This window comes from Lipotes vexillifer, unplaced genomic scaffold (genome assembly GCF_000442215.2).
Source record: "Lipotes vexillifer unplaced genomic scaffold, Lipotes_vexillifer_v1.1 scaffold738, whole genome shotgun sequence".
In the NCBI taxonomy this organism is placed as follows: Eukaryota; Metazoa; Chordata; class Mammalia; order Artiodactyla; family Lipotidae; genus Lipotes; species Lipotes vexillifer.
The window spans coordinates 1,595,678-1,619,205 of record NW_006769699.1 but is presented as its reverse complement, the minus strand read 5'-3'; the positions used below and the strand labels follow the sequence as shown (position 1 = coordinate 1,619,205).

The 23,528-nt window shown below is 40.0% G+C and overlaps 1 protein-coding gene across 1 annotated transcript in view; it reads right to left on the bottom strand.

Moving 5' to 3' along the window:
* The window catches only part of MYO3A (myosin IIIA), a 176,002-nt gene that overhangs the window by 72,176 nt on the left and 80,298 nt on the right, over positions 1 to 23,528 (bottom strand). The window contains exons 14-18 of the mRNA XM_007445869.1: positions 13,915 to 14,013; positions 13,695 to 13,809; positions 7,280 to 7,406; positions 3,394 to 3,604; positions 1,455 to 1,602 (exon numbers count right to left, since the gene is read on the bottom strand). Coding sequence (XP_007445931.1) covers positions 1,455 to 1,602; positions 3,394 to 3,604; positions 7,280 to 7,406; positions 13,695 to 13,809; positions 13,915 to 14,013 — 700 coding nt within the window. The remainder of the gene's footprint in view (positions 1 to 1,454; positions 1,603 to 3,393; positions 3,605 to 7,279; positions 7,407 to 13,694; positions 13,810 to 13,914; positions 14,014 to 23,528) is intronic.

Genomic DNA, 23,528 nt, shown 5'->3' with positions numbered 1-23,528 from the left:
CTTTAAAAAATAGTGATAGCTAGGTCTCATTCGACGATATCTGACTTAATGGGTCTGGGATAGGATCTGAGCACTGGGATTTTACCCAAGTGATTCAAATATGTAGCCAGGGTTAAGAACCGCTGATTTATGGGCTGGTGCAGGAAGAGTAAAGGAGGAACCCATCAAAGAGCAAGAGAAACAGAAAGCGTGTTAGGGATGACACAAGAGGGATTTTCCAGAAACAGGAATCTGTCAACAGGGTTGACAATAATAATGTGGAGCCTAAAATGTTTCTGATACTAATGACTGATGAGATTAAGAAGGGCCCTTCCAGTAGCCAGACACTACGGACTCAATGTACCCAGGCAGGGAAGAAATCAGTACATTACAGTGAAGGTTGAATATGTTTTCAAGGAGCCTGGCTATGAAGGGAAGGGGGAGGGCCATGGCTGCAGACATAGCAGGCTGGAGAAGGGCTCTGTTTTTAAAGACTTTAAAAGATTTCATCATGTAACTAGGCCAAAGGATGGTGCTACTGGACAGGAGTGGAGAAGGGGTAGAGGGAGAGGGTGAGAGAATGAGTATGTGATGAACAAGAATCTGGGGTAGATGAGAGCTGTGCAAACACAGATAAAATCTTAAATTTATGTCCCTTTTTTGACGTAAGAAATGTCACAATCCAAACATTTTTTGTGCAACTACTGTTTTCGAAATGCGATCTCAAAGTAAATTTGCAATAAGGCTAAATATTTTGAATCAAAAGAGGTTCATGTACCTCTAATTTATCTCAAATTTAAACAAAAACCTCAGTTTTAATCAGTAAACACGAAACAATTTAATATTATTTAAAGGAGAAATAGCACACTAAATGACATAAAATACTACTATTTCTTTTAGACTTGATTAACTAAATAATTTTAACACTAACGTTTTGCCAAATGCAATGCAAGTGAGTTTCTGACTTTTGAAGCTGAATCATTATTACACATTGTACTGTGACAAAATTACCGTTTCATGGCATTTACATCAAATCCATTATCTTGCATTCTGCTGCCTAGCAACTGGAATTCTGAAGTTTAATGCATTTTAGATGGATATTTACATTTCAAACAGAATTTCAGCTATGCAGTCTACAGCAAGAGAAAGAGCTAGACACATCTGCTTACTTAAATTTCCAAAGGAAACTTCTTTGTTTGCAAGGACTCAGACGTGCTAAGTTTTGGAGAAGAGTCCAGTGATTGCTGGTGGAGTACACTCAGCATCACGTATCAAGACACACTAAATTCATACCAGCTTTTTGGCTTGTTTTTGTTTTTATAATGAGCATGGAGAACAGGACATCTTTTTTTGGTCTTTATTAAATGCTTCAGGCTCTAAATCTATGATTTAGATCCTGCTTCATAGTACAATTCTCCACAGAACACACACACTGCATGCATCTATACTATGTATAACAAAGTACCTCAACTTACCTGTTCCCAGGCGAACACATGTTGATTGAAATAAAACTGAATTTGTTCATTTGCAATGTTAATGCACAGCTGCTCAAAGGAATTTTTTTTGAAATTTTCAAAGCCAAATATATCCAGAATGCCAATGCTTAGCTCATCATCATTCCCACTGCAAGATTGAAGAGGCATTATTTTGAGTTCTTATTTATTTTCTTAGGAGGTAATTCAAAGCAGGGTATCTCAGAGACACTTTTGCGATTTAGCTAAGAAACTACTACCAGGACATAGAGTGAAAATTTTTTCTTTTGTTTTTGAATTTTTTTATTTTTTTTAACATCTTTATTGGAGTATAATTGCTTTACGATGGTGTGTTAGTTTCTGCTGTATAACAAAGTGAACCACCTATACATATACATATATCCCCATATTTCCTCCCTCTTGCGTCTCCCTCCCACCCTCCCTATCCCACCCCTCTAGGTGGTCACAAAGCACAGAGCTGATCTCCCTGTGCAATGTGGCTGCTTCCCACTAGCTATGTATTTTACATTTGGTAGTGTATATATGTCCATGTGAAAATTTTCTTAATTGAAAAAGTTTCCCTCCACAGAACATTAACTAGGTAGCATTCATTTTAATATGTAGACAGTATAATATTTTCCTTGTACTACAGAAACTACTCCTAGAGTCATGAATCACAGGGAAAACCTAGCCAGCACTCAGAATATAGTATGAATATGTTCAGTAAAAACCATACCAGAAAAGCAAAAATTCTGTGAAAGAGTATTTAGTCTCTCATTTTAGGACAATTAAAACATCCTGCTAAAGATATTTTACTTATTTTAAAGAACTGTTATTTGGTTTTTAATTATCCACTCATAAGTTTTAATATAGGATGAACAGTAACCTGGAGAAAGATATAAATATATATTAATTTATATCATAACGAAATACTTCAAAATACAATTAAATACTATTTCACAATTCAATATTCCAGATGCAATTTTCCCCTGCTCCTCCACAATGGTTACCTCTGTTCGCTAATTTTGAGGGAGAGAGACTTAAGAACGTTATTCCTCGATGTTCTTAACTCTCTTGGATAGTCTGAATGATACTGTGGTATGGTGTGTATTTTAGTGGAAAAATAACAGTGAATTACACCCCTGAAATGTATATGAAATGGTCTTTTACGCTTAGTAAGCAAGTGTGAAAGAGGTGATCTTAAGGTAGGAATCCACCATATTTTTCACATACAAATTTCTAAAGATTATATAATTTATAGGAGAGCAAAGCTTTGGATGTAAATATAAGGATATATCTCGGCACAATCCCTGGTGTACAGAGAGCACTCAATGGTGGCTGCGATTTCAGATAAGGCACTAGACAGGCTGGAGACTTAAGTTGCATTTTGCGTCTGTTATGGTCAGATAACACTACTGTTCACATCTTGCTCTATCACTTATTAGCTATCTAGAGCATTTCTTAACCAAATTTCATTGAAGATCATATGTACCCCTGCTGGGTTATGATGAGAGTTAAACTCTGAAAAGAAAGTTTTCCTTTGCCTTGAAAATTTAATTCAATCCCTCAAAACAAAGACAAAGAACTGCTGAATAGACATTCCCTGCAAGTATAAAATGGTATCTGCTTCACAGTACACCTTCTAATTAAAAGAACATATAAACTGACAGTGAGAAGTCACATTAAAAAATCACTTTCTATTATGTTTATTCATGTTGCTACAGTTTCTGTGTCCCAGCAGTTTTAAAGTTTTATAGCTACCTGATGCAATGAAGTGGCACCATTAGGAAATAAAGCAGAGCTTAAACTAGAAACAGAACTTTAATAATTAAGTGACACCAATTAGAAACATTTTCAAAGGGACTCACAGACAAATCAGTAAATTAGGAAACAGACTTACATCACCTGACGTTTGGGGAACAAGTTCTATAAAGTTTTTTACCTGGGTGATGAGTTGTGCTTCAATAAGCTGTTAATGCAATTGACTATCCAACTAAACAGGCGTCCATATAAAGTTTTTGCTGTCGCGTCCCTGACATCAGTAGCCTTCTCTACAGTATTGGGTCGTATGATGGTTTCTCCTCTCGTGACCACACAGTGGGAGGTGAGAGCTTCTTGTAGCTCATCTGCTTGAATGCAAAGCAAAGAAGCAGCTAAAAATAAATAAACATGTGTTGTTAGAAGATATGATGACAATGATGTCGCTTCCCAGAGAATGAAAATGTCTTAATTCACCTTCTTCAAATGACATGAAATAAACATGTGAAGGTTTTATAATATGAAAAGAATATCATATTCAATAGGAGCCCTATGTTTCTTCTTGATCATCTTTCTCCGCTTATCTCGACTGGTCAGCTACAGGCTGTTGTATAATACAGCACAACCCAAACTGAGCTGGCTGATAGAGTGACCTTCCACACAAACCAGTGGTTGTTTAGGTGATGCCAAACACAATTTCACTGAATTATGTTAAAATATTTAAAAACATAATGAACAGTTTTGCTATCATTTGGATGCCATTATTATAGACACATTTTCAAAACATGGAAATTAATTGTAAAGTTACCTAGACTTCAGGGATATACCCAAATAAATGCATTTTAAGTAACTTTTGCAAGATGGAAACGAACGAGCATAAAACGTCTTGACATTCATATACTTTTTAATCATATTACTATTTTTCAGTTATATATGTCAATGACTAAAGTTTGTTAAAACTTATTGCCCGAATAAATATTTAATACTTAATTAAATATCACAGGTAATTTTAACTCAGTGAACAAAACTCATTTTTGAATATAATAAACATCCTTAACCCAAACTATTACATGACAGATAGGCTGATTTCTCTAATCAGTCGTTCCCCTTTTAAAATATTTTGAACACTTTAAATTTAGTTTTAGCACTTGGGACAAGATATTTCTTGGTTATGTTGCTAAAATTGTTGAACCTTATTTAAACAAAATATTTTTTCACAATGTAGAAGTAATATAAGCTTAATAGAAATCCTACCTTCAGAGAAAACATTCTGCGTTTCTTTCCTTCTAGGCATGTTTATTACCGCTATTCTGCACATATATTTTATCTTAATAGCTTAAGCATTTCCCATTTTGTTGAATACTGTTTGTTAATTTGCTGCAAAATATTCTGACATATATAATAACATATCAATTTTTAAATTGTTGGATATTTAGGTTGCTTCCATATATTCACAATTGTAAAGAATGCTAGGATGAATATTTTGGGCATGAATCTGTGCTTCTGTCTTGTATTATTTTCTTAGCATAAACTGCCTAAATTCAGCAATTGGTTGAGTATATAAACACTTCTAAGCCTTTTGATATATACTATTTAGCTGTTCTTCAAAAACTCTGAACCAACTGTACTCCTAATCAGCCAAATGAAAGTTAAATAATTTCAACACAATTTCATGGACACCAGGGATTATTATTTTTAAAAAGAATGCTTTCTTCTTTCACTTTGACTCATAGCAAAGCTGAATACTTTCTTCTTTTCATATTTTTATTAGTGATTTGTGGTTCTTATTTTGTAAACTGCCACACTTTCATTTTCTTATTTTGTAAACTGCCTATCTTTCATTGATATACTCATCTCTCCCTAATCAATTTATAAGAGTTTAAAGAAAATAATGCTTTGATATATATGTTGCAAGTATTTTCCCTCATTTTTCATTTGCATTGCAATTTAATTTATTTTTCTTTTTTTGGTATGAAAGCTTTAATTTTTATGTAGTCAAATATCCACTTAAAAAATTATTTCTGCTCTTGGTTTTCTGCACATAAAGTCCTTCAAGTCTTTTCTCATCTCAGGATTCTATAAATGCATTTTGTCCTGTACATTTATGTATGTATGTATTTATTTACTTATTTGCATTTAAATTGATAGACATTTGGCATACACTTTGGTATATGGCGTATGAGAAGGATTCAAACTCCCCCTCCTCCAAATGGTCGGCCAGTTGCTTGTCCCTACAACACTGATTCCCTAGTGATTTGTAATGCCTTTCTGGTAATTCTACTTTGCTCTGTTTCTGAATAATGTCTCCTATTGACTGGTATGTCTATTTCTATTCCCCCATTATTCATTAATTTGACATATATTTATTTATTGAACATCTACTACATGCCAGGCGTTTTACCTGGGGATATACTGCTAAGTAGAACCCCTTTTAAGACAAAGTTCTCATCTTGATGGCCTTTATCCAGAGGGAATGGGAAGCTAATCAATAAGAACAAGTGGGAAGACAGAGGGGGAGAAGGAGAGGGACAAGGATGGGAGAGGAAGGCGGAGAGACACCACGGATACATGTGTTAAGTGGTTCCTGAATGAACTGTGGAGGACAACCTGGAAAAGTTCAAGAATTAACGTGCAATGAACAACTGGGTGGTCGCTTAGTTCAGGTGAGAGGTGATGTGTCTTAGATGAGAATAATGATGATGGAGAGAAAGACAAGAGGTCATATTTGGGAGAGAGTTTTGGGATAGAATGGACAAAACTGGTGCCTGATTGAGACCATGCACCTGTAAAATCATCTGGAAACATGGTCCTGGTTTGGAGATAATTCCTTGTAACTTTAATTACAAATCACTTTAATGTAAATTAGTAAAATTTCTATTTTCCATGAGTGCCTTAATTAGTTTTAACTATCTTCATATTAATATTAACCTTCTGTGACCCATATGACTGTCTCCTGCTATACGGAAATGGGTTTCCAATCATCAAAATCATTTTTCAGTTCGGTAGTTTCTAAGTGTACTCATATTTACGACATAGCTCTATTGCAACTCATTCTGTTGGTTGCTGATAACTCTTGTAATTATGATCAGATGGTGAGGTTTGAATCTTATCATTGGCGTTTTCTGGCAATTCCTTCCACTTCTGATAACCTAATATCTTATGTGCCAATGAAGTCTTCTTTATATATGAAAAGCCAGAACCGGTTTCTAGGTACCTGCCAATCATTACATGCCAACCTCAGACACTTGTTCTGCTGTATTACTAAGCTGGTGGGATGGAGATGATGGGGATTTGGGGACAGATCCAGACCAGGGTGGCCCTCTGAAATTATCCTAAATTATCATTCTGCTCCTGACGAAGTATAAATCAGAAAAAAATATATAAACAAAATTTTATAACATTATTTCCTAGGTTATGAATGAAACTTTAACAAATCTGGAATTGTGGAGGCATATGACAACACTAAAAATAAAAATTAGGGTATATTCTAAATTAAAAAGCTTTGCCACTGGACGGTATCAGTGAGAAACCTTAAATTATTAAAATAATTCATCAAACTCTGCCAGTAAGAGAAAAGCTGATTTGAAGCAAATACCGTGATATACTTTTCTTGCATAGAAAATGACTCCAAAATTAATCAACCCAAGATGAATGCGTATAAAAAATCCATCCAGTACGAAAATAAATATTCAGGTCTTTATTACTTATAAAATGATACAGATGCCAAATTGTTATCACAATAACAGCTTTAACTCTTTTTCAGATCAGTTTGCTAAATTTTAATTACGCTTTCTGTGTTTTTACATTGAAATGTAAATAGCTCCTAAAATAATCATGAAAGCCTAGCCTTTAGAAATGTTTTCTACAGTAATTAGTTTATTTGTAGCCATGAAGATCTGTTTTAAATAGTGGACTTTGAAAACTCCATTTGACACAAAATGAACCTGAGTATTCGTTTTTAGGATTCCATAGAAGTACAACTGCTTGAAGTTATCCCTATGTGACACTTTCAGTATGTAGTCAGACTTTTTTTAGGAGTTCAGTTTTGAATGCAAGATAATAAAACTCACAGTTCTCCAGAGCTGCATGATTAGAAATGTGGCTCTTGTCAATCTGGTGTTCGGTTGCCACAGAAGAAAATTCAATGTTTCCAACGTTCAGGATTGCAGCCAGTATACTGTATACACTTCCAAGTTGCTGAAACACAGCACAGAAATGTTAGCATCATTCTCCCCTTGAGCACAGCAAGACAGTGCCTGTGGCTGCCGACAGACTGGGGAAGAATCTTTAGGATCCAGCATAACAAGGTTATCCCACAGACTATGATGTCAAACTAAGAGAAGTCAGCTGGCTTCCCTGGTCCTCTCATTCTCTTCAAATCATCGATGTTGGCTGAATTATGGCATTCAAGAATTGTAACTTTTTATGTATGCTGAATGAAGACAACTAGGTATCAAATTATCATTTTTAAACTATTATCAAATGACTAACTAAAAGGGAATTTTATGCCCCTCGCATGCTGACTAAAACCAATTTTTAAAAATAAAGTGTTTCATAGGAATTCAACACTGTGATGCTTTAAATACTTTAAAATTTACTTCACAAATATTATTTGATCACAACTGAAGCCATAACTGATAACCCAAAGAAAATGTACTAGCTTGTGATTTTAGACTGTTATAAGAAATGTAAGCAAAATTAAAGCAGGGGGAAAAAAAAGGCATTCTCATCTTAGACAAAAGACTTATGACTTTGTGCAAAGGGAAACAAATAAAATTCCTGTCACGACACAATAAAAACTGCCTCTAAATGAGGTGACTCATAAAACTACTAATCATTTATCTTAAAACTGTGGCAGGAAAATGGCTTAGGAAATCATGGGTTTCGAAAAGTTTTAAGAGTTTTCCAATTTGTGTTATTTGTAGAGAATATCTGATTTTGATTTGCCTGTCACTTTGCCTGGCCTGTGCTGAATCACAAATGTACAAGTAAATTGTAAACCCCGAAATATTTAAAGGGAAACCTACACCATGGGTACTGTTGACACCAACCGGAGAAAGACAAGGGGGGAGAGACAGAATGAGAGAGAAAAAGAGAGAGAGAGAGAGAGAGACACTCTCTGTATTGGAGAGTCACCAAAATTGTGCAGCCGTAAAATGTGCAGGCAGCAAGCTGTGATTAAAGGATGTGAATATCAAGCCATTTAACTTGATTGTGCAAGTTGCCTCTTTCCAAAGTGAAAGACATATCCAGGGCTTCCCTGGTGGCGCAGTGGTTGAGTCCGCCTGCCGATGCAGGGGACACGGGTTCGTGCCCCAGTGTGGGAAGATCCCACATGCCACGGAGCGGCTGGGCCCGTGAGCCATGGCCGCTGAGTCTGTGCATCCGGAGCCTGTGCTCCGCAACGGGAGAGGCCACAACAGTGAGAGGCCCGGGGATTGCAAAAAAAAAAAAAAAAAGACATATCCAAACAAGCCAGTGAGATGACATTAAAAAAAATCACTAGTGGGATAAAAAGGAAGTAAACACCCACTCAGTTTAATTCCACTGTATCCAAAGCGGGACAGCCTGCCCTGTTAACTCTCTGAGGCTCTACTTTTAGGGGGGAGACCAGCACATTCTAGGAGAGTCACCTTGAACTGGACTAAAAGTCTTCACAAGATATTTAGCAGTGATTGTGCTTCAGCTCCAGAAACAGATGTTATGTTTTCCTTTATCCTAAGCTATATGTTTGGATGTTCAGTAAACACTGAATATGTTTAAATTTGGAACATACAGTTTTACATAAATGAAATATGTTTGTCACTAGATGCTAACTGCTAGACTGGTTTCATTTTAATGTGACTAAACATTGCTCTACCAGGCAATGGAAAGCAGTTGAGGCAAATGTAAGTGAAACATTGCCTCTAACGACTGGGACTTGGAAGTAATAAACAAACCAATTAAAAATGGTTCCCTGCTTCTAAGATAGCAACCTCTGGGGGAAGGAACTGGTAAGAAGATAAGCTCTTCTGATGATGTAAAGCAGGGAAAAGTACTACAAAGGGGCCCAGCCCCGGGTCGGCAGCAGGAGCTGCTTGCTTGGCGTACAACATGCTTCTCGTTTGGAGGGTGCTCTGAGATCCAATGAGCCTCTCCTGTTTTCCCCCAACCAGGCAACCAACACAGCCAGACTGCAGTCCAAAGGGGCATCTACCAGTAGCAACATTCAGCCTAGGACCAAGGATTGGAGATAGGAGTGGAAGCTGTGTTTTTCTTTATTCACTGCATCCCTTTCTGCTTTAAGAGCCAGGATACCCGCTAGTGCTTAAATCAACTTGTCTCCATAGGTACAAGCTGTGGGTGATGGCAGGGCTGGAGGGAGGTTAGGGAGAGGGAAAGTGATGCAACAGAAGGGGAGGAGGCTGATCTGAATTTGAATTTTGGCAAACAGAAGTGAGGAAGATGCACCGAAAGCAGCCACAACCAGGAAGGGCTCGGGGTGGGGTAGAGTCAAGTTTAACTAGCATCATGCCAGCCCACTGGAGCAGCAAATATCCTATTTTTACTCCTGATGCAGCTAAGCTGGCTTTTATGTTGTGCTCAAACATTCAGGGGGGGAGCAAGATCTTGGTCCTTTGAGCCAGAATGAGAGCAAAAGACCCAGGTGGTCACCAACGATGCGTTGGAGCCTCAGAATTAGAGCATATGAATGGGACCAAGTCTGGAACAGGGTGGCATGTGGAATCACCCGGAGTGTCTCCCATGGCTTGTCTGAAATCTCTGGGTGGCAGTCATATGTCACTTGGAATATGGCTGAAACTCATGCCATCCGAGTCAGGGACTTCCTCTCCCAGAGCTGAACCAATTACATACACACGGCACTAGTAATAACCATATCTATTTTATTAGGAAATGTACTAGGGTCACCTCTGACTCCAAACGGTAGAGTTCAGATTGGTATTGTTCCCAAAATGTAGTCAGGTAAGGTTGACAGCAGTTTTCAGTGTCATATGATGTCCACCGCCCAGACATCACGGCTAAAAAAAGGGCACATACCACTCCACTCTTCACATGAGACATCCACAGTAAGTTCTATAAGCTTAGTACTCTCTCAATTGTTCAACTCCTATTCTGTCCTCATCATTTTTCTCCCAACTCTCCAGCAAAGGCTTTTACTGATCAAGCGAATTGTCCTGTCCTCATACGTCAATCCCGTCACCCTGTCAACCTGTGCTGCTGCTGCTTCTTGTTCTCCCCCACCCCCCCTCCTCCTTTCTCTTCTTCTTTTTCTTCTGTGAGAGTGCAGTAGGGGAATAAGATTTATATACTGGCCCTTTAAGAACCATGCATGTGTCTCACCTGCAGAAAGTTCTTCATAGTAATGTATTACAGCTAAGAGCAAAGTCTGCAAGCTTCCCTAAAAGCCCTCAGAAATCTTAACAAACAATGGATTCTTTTTTTCCATGTTACAGCCTAAAGCTATTTAATGCATCAACAGAGAGAAGGTCCCAATCATCTCCTTTCTGCCTAGAGACCACAGAACCACTGAGTTTCCTGATTTGAGCTGCAGTTTATAGAGTAGACAGCCGAAGTTCCAGCCAGGGTCCAAGAATCTACGGAAAGAATGCATCACTCAGAAATAAAGATGATCAAGCTGGAGCCTCTACTTCTAAATCAAAAAGTTACTCAGCTTTAGCTCAAGACTTCCTGTGAGTAGAGTATCTGCCTAAGGATGCATTCAACCCTGGCTTGCCCATGAGTCTACAGTAATGCTTCTCTCTCTGGTCCATAAAATTCTCCATCTTCTGGCAAAAACTGGGAAGTCATGGTAATAATCCTTCTCTGGTCCCCAGAGTAGTTATTTTGCTTCAGTTGGTCCTGAAAGCAGCCTGCCAGGTCACCTATGGCTCCTACAGCTCTCACCCACCCCTCCCCACAACCAGTTCATCTAGAAACTTGGTAGCAAAGCTTATTCAGAGCTCAAGGAGGACTCTAAATTCTGGGGCTGTAAAGGCAGCCAGGTAGGAAGTCTCCCCATCAAATCTGAACTCCTCCTGGCTATGGAGAAAGCCCACATCAGAAAAATTAACTCTAAAAGTTGAAATGTTTCCTGATGGACACAGATTACCCTGGTTTACTGAAACCTCTCCTGAAGGCCCTAATTTCAAGTCAAAAAAAAGTCATTCATCTGTCCTGCTTCTCCAACCTCACCCAGCTGGCAGAGATCACACCTCATTCCCTAAGGTCAAGGTCAAGGTCTTAAGAATACTTCCCCTCAGGCCTGCAGCAAGGATACCCAAGGTGAAGTCAAAGGCTTTCAAAGAGAAGTCAAGACTGGGAGACCACCCATTGTCAGAGCTGTCAACAGCAGAGGCTCCGTATTTGGAGAAAACGCACTTAGCAGCAAACTTTTCTCTATTCTGAGAACAGGTACAGCTTTAGAAATATTAATTTCTGGTGAGCAAATGCATCAAATGGGCAAAAGGTTATCGCCGACAGCCTTCCATTTTAGAAGGGAGGCAACAGTGCCTGAAAAACACGCTACAAAATTAGATTCAATAACCTCACGGCACATAATTTGAATGATTCCTGTCAAGGGTCACTTCTATCAGCATCTCTACATTTTACATCCTGCTGATAAGATTTTCCAAACTTTTGGAGAAGAATCAGGTATTAATTTTAGCTCGGGCTCTTAGTAGAGATTTGATAACCCAAGAAATTTCAGTAAACTTCATAAGCAGACACACTAACAGTTTCAAGTTGCAGGACTGTCATTTATGAAAATGAAATTAAAATCCAACAACTTGCACATTACTTTCCTGCAAGAGTTCATCTAAAAGCCTGATTCATGTTCTGAGTGAAGTGTTCTTTTTATCGTAGGATTGAATCAACACAGCAAACAGTAAACTACTAAGAGCAGAGTCTGAAAGCTTCTCTAAAAACCTTCAGGAACCCCTAGTAAACAAGATACTTTGTTATAAAAATTAAAAGAACAACCTAGGACAAAGAAAGAAATCTTTATTACTCAGGGTTAAATTTATAGCCTTAAATACCTTCATTATTAAATAAGGAAAATGAAGAAACAGAGGAACCAAGTATGCTCCTTAAGAAAAAGAACAACACAAGAAACCAAATTAATACGTTAATAAAAATATTTTTTAAATGAAATCAATAATACAGATAATGTGGCTTCAAAGGATGCCATCAAAAAAGTAAAAAGACAACAAAAGAGAGAAAGTTTTTGCAAATCATACGACACTTGTATCTACAATACAAAGAATTCTTACAACTCAATAATAAAAAGACAACCTAATTAAAAAATTGGCAAAGAATCTGAACAGATGTTTCTTCAAAGAAGATATGTAAATGATAAATTACCTGAAAAGATAAGTACATGAAAAGAAGTTCAGCATCATAAGCCTTTAGGGAAATGCAAACCAAAACCACAGTGACACACCACGTCACACCCACTAGAATGGCTATAAACAGATAATAATAAGTGCTGGGGAAGATGGAGAGAAGTCAGAACCTTTATACACTGCCGGTTGGAATGTAAAATAGTGCGGCTGCTTTGGAACACAGTCTGGTAGTTCCTCAAAAGGTTAAACATTGTGTTACTCTATGACCTGGCTCTTCCACCCTGCGTATACCCTAAAGAGAAGTGAAAACTCATGTCACACAAAAACTCAGACGCGGGTGATCACAGCAGCATTATTGATGATGACCGAAGAGTGGCAACAACCCAAACGCCCATCACGTGATGCATGGACAACTAACATGAGGTATATCCATACAATGGAATATTATTCCTCAATAAAAAGAAATGAAGTACTGACACATGCTACAACATGGATGGACCCTGAAAACATTATGTCAAATGAGAGAAGCCGGTCACAAAGGGTGACATATTGCATCACTCAATTCATGTGAAATGTCCAGAATAAACAGATCTACAGTGATAGAAGCAGAGGTGGGATGGGAATGAGGAGGAACTGCTAATCACTAGCAGGTTTCATCTGGAGTGAAAAATTTAGAACATGAAAATATTCTCAAAGTGATTGGGGGAAGCATGCACACCTCAGTGACTGTATGAAAAGTCATTAAAATGTACACTTTTAAATGGCTGATTTGTACAGTATGTGAATTATATCTTAATAAAGTTGTTAGAAAAAGAAAACTGCACTAAAAAGGAATGTGTGACATGATCACATTCTGCATTTACATAAAATTTCATAGATATGTGGGAGATGCAAATATAAGTAAAATAAAAGATTAAGATCAAAACGAAATTCAGTTGTATCTCAAGGACATGTTTCCTCATGTATAAAGTAAAAATTATAATTCTAGTTATTTCATAAGGTCATTTCAGTAATTTAAAAATTATCCATGTAAAGCACTTAGCACAATATCTGGCATATGGACCACTCAATAAATGCTAACTCTCACCATCAATGAGGACAAAAAGACACTTCCTAAAGAGGTTCAAATGTCTTCCATACTCACCTCCATTGTAAAACCGATGACTTTGAAACACTGCTCAATTAATTCATATTGGGATTTATAGAAACTATTATTCATCATGTCCTGTACTGTTCTGATGTGGTCATTTTGCAGGTATCTGGAAAAAAAAAAAAAGGACAGGTGAAAATCTGAAATTAAGTGAAATGAGTGATTAAGTGAAAAGTAGAAGCATTATTTACGAAAGTTCAAGCTGCTGGGTTACCTGGGAGGCTTATTTTCCGGCAATTTGTAATGGGCTAGTTTCTTCTTTTCAGCTAAACCAGCATAGATGTAGTAAAAAATATGAAAATTTTTTTCTCCACTGAAAAAAACAAGCCATTTTCAGGAAGGTGGTTAGTACGAACATTTATTCATTGCTAAAGTTTCTTGGCAATATAATTACCAGAACTCCTGTAAGCGCCACCAAGCACTTCCCAGAACACTGGGTTCTGGCCCTCTGTGGTCGCGACCTGTCGCTATTTTCGACCACCACTGTTAGCGGACTGCACACTCTGCTAAGCACTTGTCTGAGCCATTCAGCGGCTATCTGCGTGTCCGCCAGGCATTGTTCCAGGCACGGGGGATACAGCTGGAGCAAGCAGTCAAAACGCCCTGACTTCTTTGTCATTGTTTACATGCCAGCAGGAGCCAACAGAAAAAGAAACAAATTAATAACAACTAGAGCATGCCAGGCCGTGGTGGGTGCTGCCATATCTCATTTACCTGCCATGACCCTCTCATTTCACGTACAAGGGAACTGAAGCTTAGAGGGGACACTAATCTCACCCTCAGGTCACAGTCTTGATGGCCACACTGGATTTAACCAGGGATGTTTGACTCCAAAGCCCACGTCTTTAACCACCTGGCTACACTGTCCTTCTGGGGCTCAGTCTTCTCACTTGCAGAGAAACATGTTCCTTACGGACCTCAAGTTCCATGACTCTGTGGTTCTACGTGTAAAAAGCCTTTCCAAGACACTGGAAGAGTACAATTAAGGAGTGTGGGTCACAACAAAGTGAGTCCCTGTTTCAGGAAGTTCCACAACGTAACTACTGATACTAGGACCCCAGGGACCCTTGCTTCTCCTTCCCTTGTCTTCCTTTTGCTCTGGAGAGCTCTGAGATGGACCACACTTCCTCTCCAAGATCAGGAAGTTCTCTCCGGGCTTACAGTTTCAGTCTTTCCCTTTTCCTTCTTCCACCTTAGAGAAGATGGTGCCCTTCTAAGACATAGGGACCAAGGTAAGAAAACGGGTTTTGGACAATGAGTACAGGTATACCTCGTCTTACTGCACTTGGCTTTACTGTGCTTCACAGATGCTGCGATTTTTACAAATTGAAAGTTTGTGGGAAGGCTGTATCAAGCAAGTCTACTGGTACCATTTTCCCAACAGTAATGACTCACTTCGCATCTCTGTGGTAACTCTCACAATATTTCAGGCTTTTTCATTATTATGACATTTGTTACGGTGATTGTGATCAGTGATTTTGATGTTACTGTTGTGACCAGTTTGGGGAGCCAGGAACCTCAGGCTCTACAGACAATCTTACATAGACAGTGAGCTTAGTCAGTAAACGTCGTGCGCACTCCGACGGCTCTGCCAACCGGCTGTTTCCCCACCTCTCTCCCTCTTCTCTTCCCTGAGACATGACAATATTGAAATTAGGCCAATTAACAACCCTACAATGGCCTCTAAGTGTTCAAGTGAAAGGAAGAGTTGCACGTCTCTCACTTTAAATCAAAATCTAGACACGATTAAGCTTAGTGAGGAAAGCACGTCAAAAGCTGAGATAGGCTGAAAGCTGGGCCTCTTGCAACAGTCAGCCAAGTTGTGGATGCAAAAGAAAAGTCCTTGAAGGAAATTTAAAGTGCTACTCCAGTGAATGGTAAGAAAGCAAAACAGGCTTACTGGCGTTATGAAGAAAGTTTTAGTGATCTGGACAGAAGATCAAACCAGCCACAATATTCCCCTAAGCCAAAGCCTAATCCAGAGCAAGTCCCTAACTCTCTTCAATTCTGTGAAGACTGAGAGCGGAGAGGAAGCTGCAGGAGTCTGAAGCTGGGAGAGGTTGGTTCACAAGGTCTAAGGAAAGAGGCCGTCTCCATAGCACAGCAATGCAAGGTGAAGCAGCAAGTGCTGATGCAGAAGCTGCAGCACGTTATCCGGAAGATCTAACTAAGACAATCCATGAAGGTGGCTACACTAAACAACAGATTTTCAGTGTAGACGAAATAGCCTTATATTAGAAGAGGCCATCTAGGACTTTCATAGCTAGAGAAGAGAAGTCAATGCCTGGCTTCAAAGGACAGGCTGACTCTCCTCTTAGAGGTTAATGCAGCTGGTGACTTTAAGCTAAAGCCAATGTTCATTTACCATTCTGCAAATCCTAGGGCCATTAAGAATTATGCTAAATTGACTCTGCCCTCTAAAGCAGCGGTCCCCAACCTTTTTGGCACCAGGCACCGGTTTCGTGGAAGACAATTTTTCCAGCGGCAGACAAAGCCTCGCTCGCTCGCCCACTGCTCAGCTCCTGCTGTGCGGCCCGGTGCCTAACAGGACTGGTACCGGTCCACGGCCCAGGGCTTGGGGACCCCTGCTTTAAATGGAACAAAAAAGCCTGGATGACAGCACATCTGTTTACAACATGGTTTCCTGAATATTTTAAGCCCACTGTTGAGACCTACTGCTCAGAAAAAAGGTTTCTTCCAAAATATTATAGTTCATGGACAATGCACCTAGTCACCCAAGACCTCTGGTGGACAACAAGATTAATGTTGTTTTCATGCCTGCTAACACAGCATCCATTCTGCAGCCCATGGATCAAGAAGTAATTTTGACTTTCAAGTCTTATTATTTAAGAAATATATGTTGTAAGGCTATAGCTGCCACAGACGGTGATTCCTTTGATGAATCTGGGTAAAGTCAATTGAAAACCTTCTGAAAAGGATACACCATTCTAGGTTCCATTAAGAACATTCATGATTCATGGGAAGAGGTCAAAATATCAGCATTAACAGGAGTCTGGAAGAAGCTGATTCCAGCCCTCATGGATGACTTTGAGGGGCTCAAGCCTTTAGGGGGGAAGTAACTGCAGATGTGGTAGAAATAGCAAGAAAACTAGAATTAGAAGTGGAGCCTGAAGATGTGACTGAACAGCTACAATCTCATGGTAAGACTTGAACAGCTGAAGAGTTGCATCTTACGGATGAGCAAAGAAAGTGGTTTCTTAATATGGAATCTACTCGTGGTGAAGATGCTGAGAAGACTGTTGAAATGACAACAAAAAACTTAGAATATGACATAAACTTAGTTGATGAAGCAGCAGGGTTTGAGAAGACTGACTCCAATGTTGAAAGAAGTTCCACTGTGGGTAAAATGCTACCAAACACCATCGCAGGTCACAGAGGAATCGTTCATGAAAGGAAGAGTCAATCGATGAGGGAGACCTCATTGCCTTTTAAGAAGTTGTCACGGTCACCCCAGCCTTTAGAAGCCACCATCCTGATCAGTCAGTAGCCATCAGCATCAAGGCAAGACCCTCTACCAGCCAAAAAATTACAACTCACTGAAGGCTCAGATGATGGCTAGCATTTTTTTTAACAATGAAGTATTTTTTAATTAAGGTATGTGCATTGTTTTTTTAGACGTAATGCTACTGCACACATAAGAGACTACAATATATTGTAGACATGACTTTTATATGCACTGGGAGACCAAAAACTTCATGTGACTTGCTTTATGGTGATATTCACCTTATTGCAGGGGGCTGGAACTGAACCTACAATATCTCCAAGGTGTGCCTGTATTCAGCTGAATTCGAGATGACAGCAAAATATCCAGGTTGCTGGAAATGAAAAACATGAACTTGGGGACTTTCCTGGTGGCACAGAGGTTAAGAATCTGCCAGCCAATGCAGGGGACACTGGTTCGAGTCCTGGTCCAGGAAGATCCCACATGCCGTGGAGCAACTAAGCACAACTACTGAGCCTGCGCTCAAGAGCCCGCGAGCCACAACTACTGAGCCCACACGCCGCGACGACTGAAGCCCACGCACCTAGAGCCCATGCTCCGCAACAAGAGAAGCCTCTGCAATGAGAAGCCCGCGTACCACAAGGAAGAGTAGCCCCCGCTCGCCGCAACTAGAGAAGCGCAGCAACGAAGACCCAACGCAGCCAAAAAAAAAAAAAAACACACACATGAACTTGGGAGACAGCAAGAGGTACATCTTTGGCTGTCAATCACACAGAGCTATCCATTGAGCCATGATGTCAGAAGAAATGGCTAAGTGTGAGGATATATAGAGAAAAGAGAAATGCTCCAAGAACAGATCTTTGATGAGTATACATTTTGGGAATGGATGGATAAATCTAAGTCAGAGAAGAAAAACTCAGAGAAGAGTCCAGTCATGGAAGCAAAGACAGGCGAGCGTTTCAGGAAAAAGGGCATCACAGGCTCAGATGCTGAAGTGAGGATGGTGGCATCCTTTAGTGCTGGCTGTGTTCGTACCTTCTACGCCCCCAGCCATTATTTGTGGCAGTCACTAGTAATACTTCGATGAACGTGAGCGTTGTACACAAGTAAGGTTAGAACAAAACAAAAAGTTTAGTTCTTGCCTTTTCTCACCACAAAATAATAAAATTCCTCTAAGACGAGCACAGCATATAATTTAGTTTGCTTTGTGCTAATGAAATCACATTGATTGCTCTATGTGTCACACCTCTAATGCTTAAATGATGCAGTGCACAATTAGAGGAGTGACTCATATATGCAGACACGCATAACTGGTGGTATTCTAATTATCAGTTTACATTTACTGAGGACTGTAATTTGGCAAGACCTGGAGACGCTATAGGAAATATACTGATCTTTGGTAGACAAACAACTAAGAGAATTAAAGGAACAGGAAAGGAAGACACCTCCAAAGATTACCCATCTCATGTTCTGCCTTAACTACATCCTTAAAGGCAGAGAATCTTCCATAGCATCCCACACACGCTCGTGTGATTAGTGGTTCCCAGGTCAGAATGGCCCGGAAACAAATGTAGGTGCTCAGCAAGTCACCAGATAGTATAGCTGACCCTTGAACGACAGGGATTTGAACTGTGTGGGTCCATTAATATGCAAATTTTTTCAATAAATATTTTTAAATTGTGTGTAGAATATCATGTGCAAGACTTAAAGTGGAGAACCTATCTTTACAGGCATAAGGGGAGTGACAGTTAATATAAAATTAACAATGTGCTACTATTCTTACTCTTTTATCACTCTGCTTTCAAAGAATTACATTACTGTACAGCATGCCTCTCTCGTAATTGGAGAAACTGCTTATCAGCCTACCAACACAAAGCAGTTTTCTAAAAAATGTACCAATGTTTCCATTACTGTATGATAAATATGGCTGTAATGTGCCCTAAAATTTTATGAGATTCACTCATTAGTGTATCAGCTGGGCTACGGTGAAGCAATCGTATCAATGACACCAGGTGACATAAGGCAACCACACTGCTGCTTCTTCCTTACCAATGCACGAATCCTTGTCCCTGTAAGTAAATGTGAATTTCTTCTTCACATTATCTCTTCCTTTTGGATGTTTAGTGTTAGTATAACACCTACAGTGTTTTGTATCATCTAAGACAATACTGACGTAGGTACCGACAGATGATTCATCTTGTAAACAGACAACATAAACTTACGGCATCAGTAGAGACAGTACAGTACTTTCACTGTATTTTCTCTTCCTTATAATTTTCTCAATAACATTTTCTTTTCTCTACCTCAACTTATTATAAGAATATAGTATATAATACATATAATAGACAAAATCTGTGTTAACTGGGTTATCAGTGAGGCTTCTGGTTAACAGTAGGCTATTAGGAGTTAAGTTTGATGAAAGTCAAAAGCAGATTTTTGCATAATAAGCAGATTTTTGACGGCAACGGGGGTCGGCGCCCCTCAGCCCCCCACTGTTCAAGGGTCATTGTATTCTCTGGCTCTGGCCCACCCCTACTGCGGAGCCTCTAATGCTTCCTCAGGGTCCCACTCAGTCATTTGCAGGAAGGCCCTCCAGGCTGTCTCATGTGCCCTGGACCCTGGGGATCACTGTGCAGCCAAGGCCTCTAACACCTCAAATCTACGACAAAGTCCTCACAAGGGTGCGACTCACCCCACGTGTGAAACCTTGGAATATTCGACAAAGGGGCCTGCAATGAGGCGTGGAAAGCCAGCAGCGCAGCCTTGCAGTCACAGGGCCCCATGAAGTGCTCACGAAACAGTGCTTCTAGCGTGTCCTGGTTGTTACACCTCCTTCCTCCAGGACTCCCTCCTCCAGGATATCCAGTCTCCTTGATCCGCCCCGACCCCCGCCGTCTGCCTGCTCACTCTCCGCAGATGAACTCACTGCCTACTTTCCTGCAAGATCAGAAACCAACCGGTGATGGTGACCGGCAAGCTCCGGACCAAAGCATGTGTGGCTCCCGGGAGACCATGCGCTGCTGTACACAGGAATCCTGTCTTACGGCTCTATAGCTCCTGGACCTAGAACAGCTCCTGGCACTTAGTAGGTACTCAGTAAGTATTAGCCACATGGGTGGATGAATGAATGAATGGTGGGCTCTGGAGTCAAACAGAGAGACATGGCTTCAAACCCCAATTCAGTCACTTATTAGCTTTTTGACATTAGGCAACTCATTATAATTTTCTTGGTCTGTTTCCTCCTGTAGAAAATAGGCAATAACCCCTGTCATATTGCTGAAGGAATTAAGAGAGATTACGGAGGTAAAATGCCCAGTACAGTGCCTGACACAGAGGAACAGATCCATAAATAATATTTTCTCTTCCTCCACACTCATTAGTGTATCGGCTGGGCTACGGTGAAGCACACATCTGCCACTTGGTTGATGTCTCCTGCAGCGTCTGGGAAAGCGCTGGGCATGTGAGAGACACGCAAGCAATGCCTGCTGAACTAAACTGCAGTAACAGGAGAAAACTGCAGCGAAACAGCAAATCATTTATATTTACGAGCATTTTGTAGCATTGACTTCTGTGTGCTCATTTTCTTCTTGGAAGTGAGTAGCCTCCTTTTAAAAGTTCCTCTTCAAAATCATCTACATTTAGGAAAGGCTTTAAGTCACAACTTATGGGACAGCAGCAACAAGAGAAACACCATCAGTATAAAAACCTAAATGTGGTCAGAGATGGGGGTAGGATGACATGAGTAGAGGCAAAAAAAGAGAAGAAAAGAATTCACTCCATTCAAAGAAGCGGTAAGTTCTTTTAAAAAATTGTCTACTCTCGCTCTTCTCTGCCACCTCAGATCCATTCTTCATTCTTCTTTTCCGTGCTCTGTGGCCCCCAAATCTAACCTCTACAGACTGGGGTTCCCGGGCTCCCTTGCTCTCTGGCTTCCAGCTGCGTTCAGCCAACAGGGAGCACAGGCAGGAGGCTGGAAGGAGGGAGAAGTCGAGGTTTTCCTCCCCTCACTGGCTCTCCTTCTCCCAGTAGCTGTACAGTTGTCCCTCAACATCCACGGGTTCTGCATCCACAGATTCAACCAACCGGATCTGTGGATGTGGAACCTACAGACACAGAGGGCTGACTCGGCATCTGCAGATACGGCAGAGGGCTCTGGAACCAATCCCTCGCAGATACAAAGGGATGACCATATTCCTTTAGGCAGCAGCTCCCGACAGGCAGCAGTCCTCCACAGCCCTACTTCTCACCAGGCTCTGCATTGTGGACCCTCCTTCTGCCCTTCAGACCCAGGTGTAGGAATGATTTCTCAACGCTGTTCATCTGTGGGTATCTCACCATTTATTCGTGGTTCTTCAATGCCCCCTACCTCTGTAAACAGTCCTCTCAGTTAAACCCTCTGAACTGGTTCTTTCCTTCCAGTTCCTGAATGACAGGGTACATTTATATTTATCATTTTAAAAAGGGCCTACTAAGAATTCTTCTATTACATCACTGATACTTTCATTTTTAAAGATCATTAAAAAAGCTTCTCTAGAATTGAACAATGCAATTCAAATTAAGTAAAATAAAAAAACATATGTAAAAAAACCTGGAAAAATGGAAGAATTATAAGGCAGATGTACTTGAATTATTACTGAGATATATTTCAACCTGATTGTAAACTGGAATACTTTTCCCCAATAAACAATGTTGTAAAACTATAATCCTTTAGGCCAGCTGAAAATTAGCTTACTTACTTTCTTAATAGTATGCCTAAAATATGATCCTAATTGTGCTATTTCCTGGACTATATGGTGCAATAGTTCAATAAGCATGAATGAGATTATTTGTAGGGTTACAAATCCAGAGCCTCACTGTGTAGCTGCTGAGGGTACTGCTCACATCGTACTCTACGTGGATGGCGCTGCAGCACACAACTCCAGGCAACCCATTGTGATGGTGCCCTTGACACTGTGCAACGTTGCGGCCCCATCTAAATCCCCAAAATTCAGCATCTTAGGTGGACATTCCCCAAAGACCTGAAGGACAGAGTCTTACACAGTTATGAGAGCAGGACAGATTGTTCTGAGAACCAGTTAAGTCTCCACACTTGGAAGAATCAACACTGTGAAAATGACTCTACTACCCAAAGCAATCTACAGATTCAATGCAATCCCTATCAAACTACCAATGGCATTTTTCACAGAACTAGAACAAAAAATTTCACAATTTGTATGGAAACACAAAAGACCCCGAATAGCCAAAGCAAACTTGAGAACGAAAAATGGAGCTGGAGGAATCAGGCTCCCTGACTTCAGACTATACTACAAACCTACAGTAATCAAGACAGTATGGTACTGGCACAAAAACAGAAATACAGATCAATGGAACAGGATAGAAAGCCCAGAGATAAACCCACGCACATATGGTCACCTTATCTTTGGTAAAGGAGGCAGGAATGTACAGTGGAGAAAGGACAGCCTCTTCAATAAGTGGTGCTGGAAAAACTGGACAGGTACATGTAAAAGTATGAGATTAGATCACTCCCTAACACCATACACAAAAATAAGCTCAAAATGGATTAAAGACCTAAATGTAAGGCCAGAAACTATCAAAGTCTTAGAGGAAAACATAGGCAGAACACTCTATGACATAAATCACAGCAAGATCCTTTTTGACCCACCTCCTACAGAAATGGAAATAAAAACAAAAATAAACAAATGGGACCTAATGAAACTTCAAATCTTGTGCACAGCAAAGGAAACCATAAACAAGACCAAAAGACAACCCTCAGAATGGCAGAAAATATTTGCAAATGAAGCAACTGACAAAGGATTAATCTCCAAAATTTACAAGCAGCTCATGCAGATTAATAACCAAAAAACAAACAACCCAATCCAAAAATGGGCAGAAGACCTAAACAGACATTTCTCCAAAGAAGATATACAGACCGCCAACAAACACATGAAAGAATGCTCAACATCATTAATCATTAGAGAAATGCAAATCAAAACTACAATGAGCTATCATCTCACACCAGTCAGAATGGCCATCCTCAAAAAATCTAGAAACAATAAATGCTGGAGAGGGTGTGGAGAAAAGGGAACACTCTTGCACTGCTGGTGGGAATATGAATTGGTACAGCCACTATGGAGAACAGTATGGAGGTTCCTTAAAGAACTACAAGTAGAACTACCATATGACCCAGCAATCCCACTACTGGGCATATGCCTTGAGAAAACCATAATTCAAAAAGAGTCATGTACCAAAATGTTCATTGCAGCTCTATTTACAGTAGCCCGGAGATGGAAACAACCTAAGTGTCCATCATCGGATGAATGGATAAAGGAGATGTGGCACATATATACAATGGAATATTACTCCAT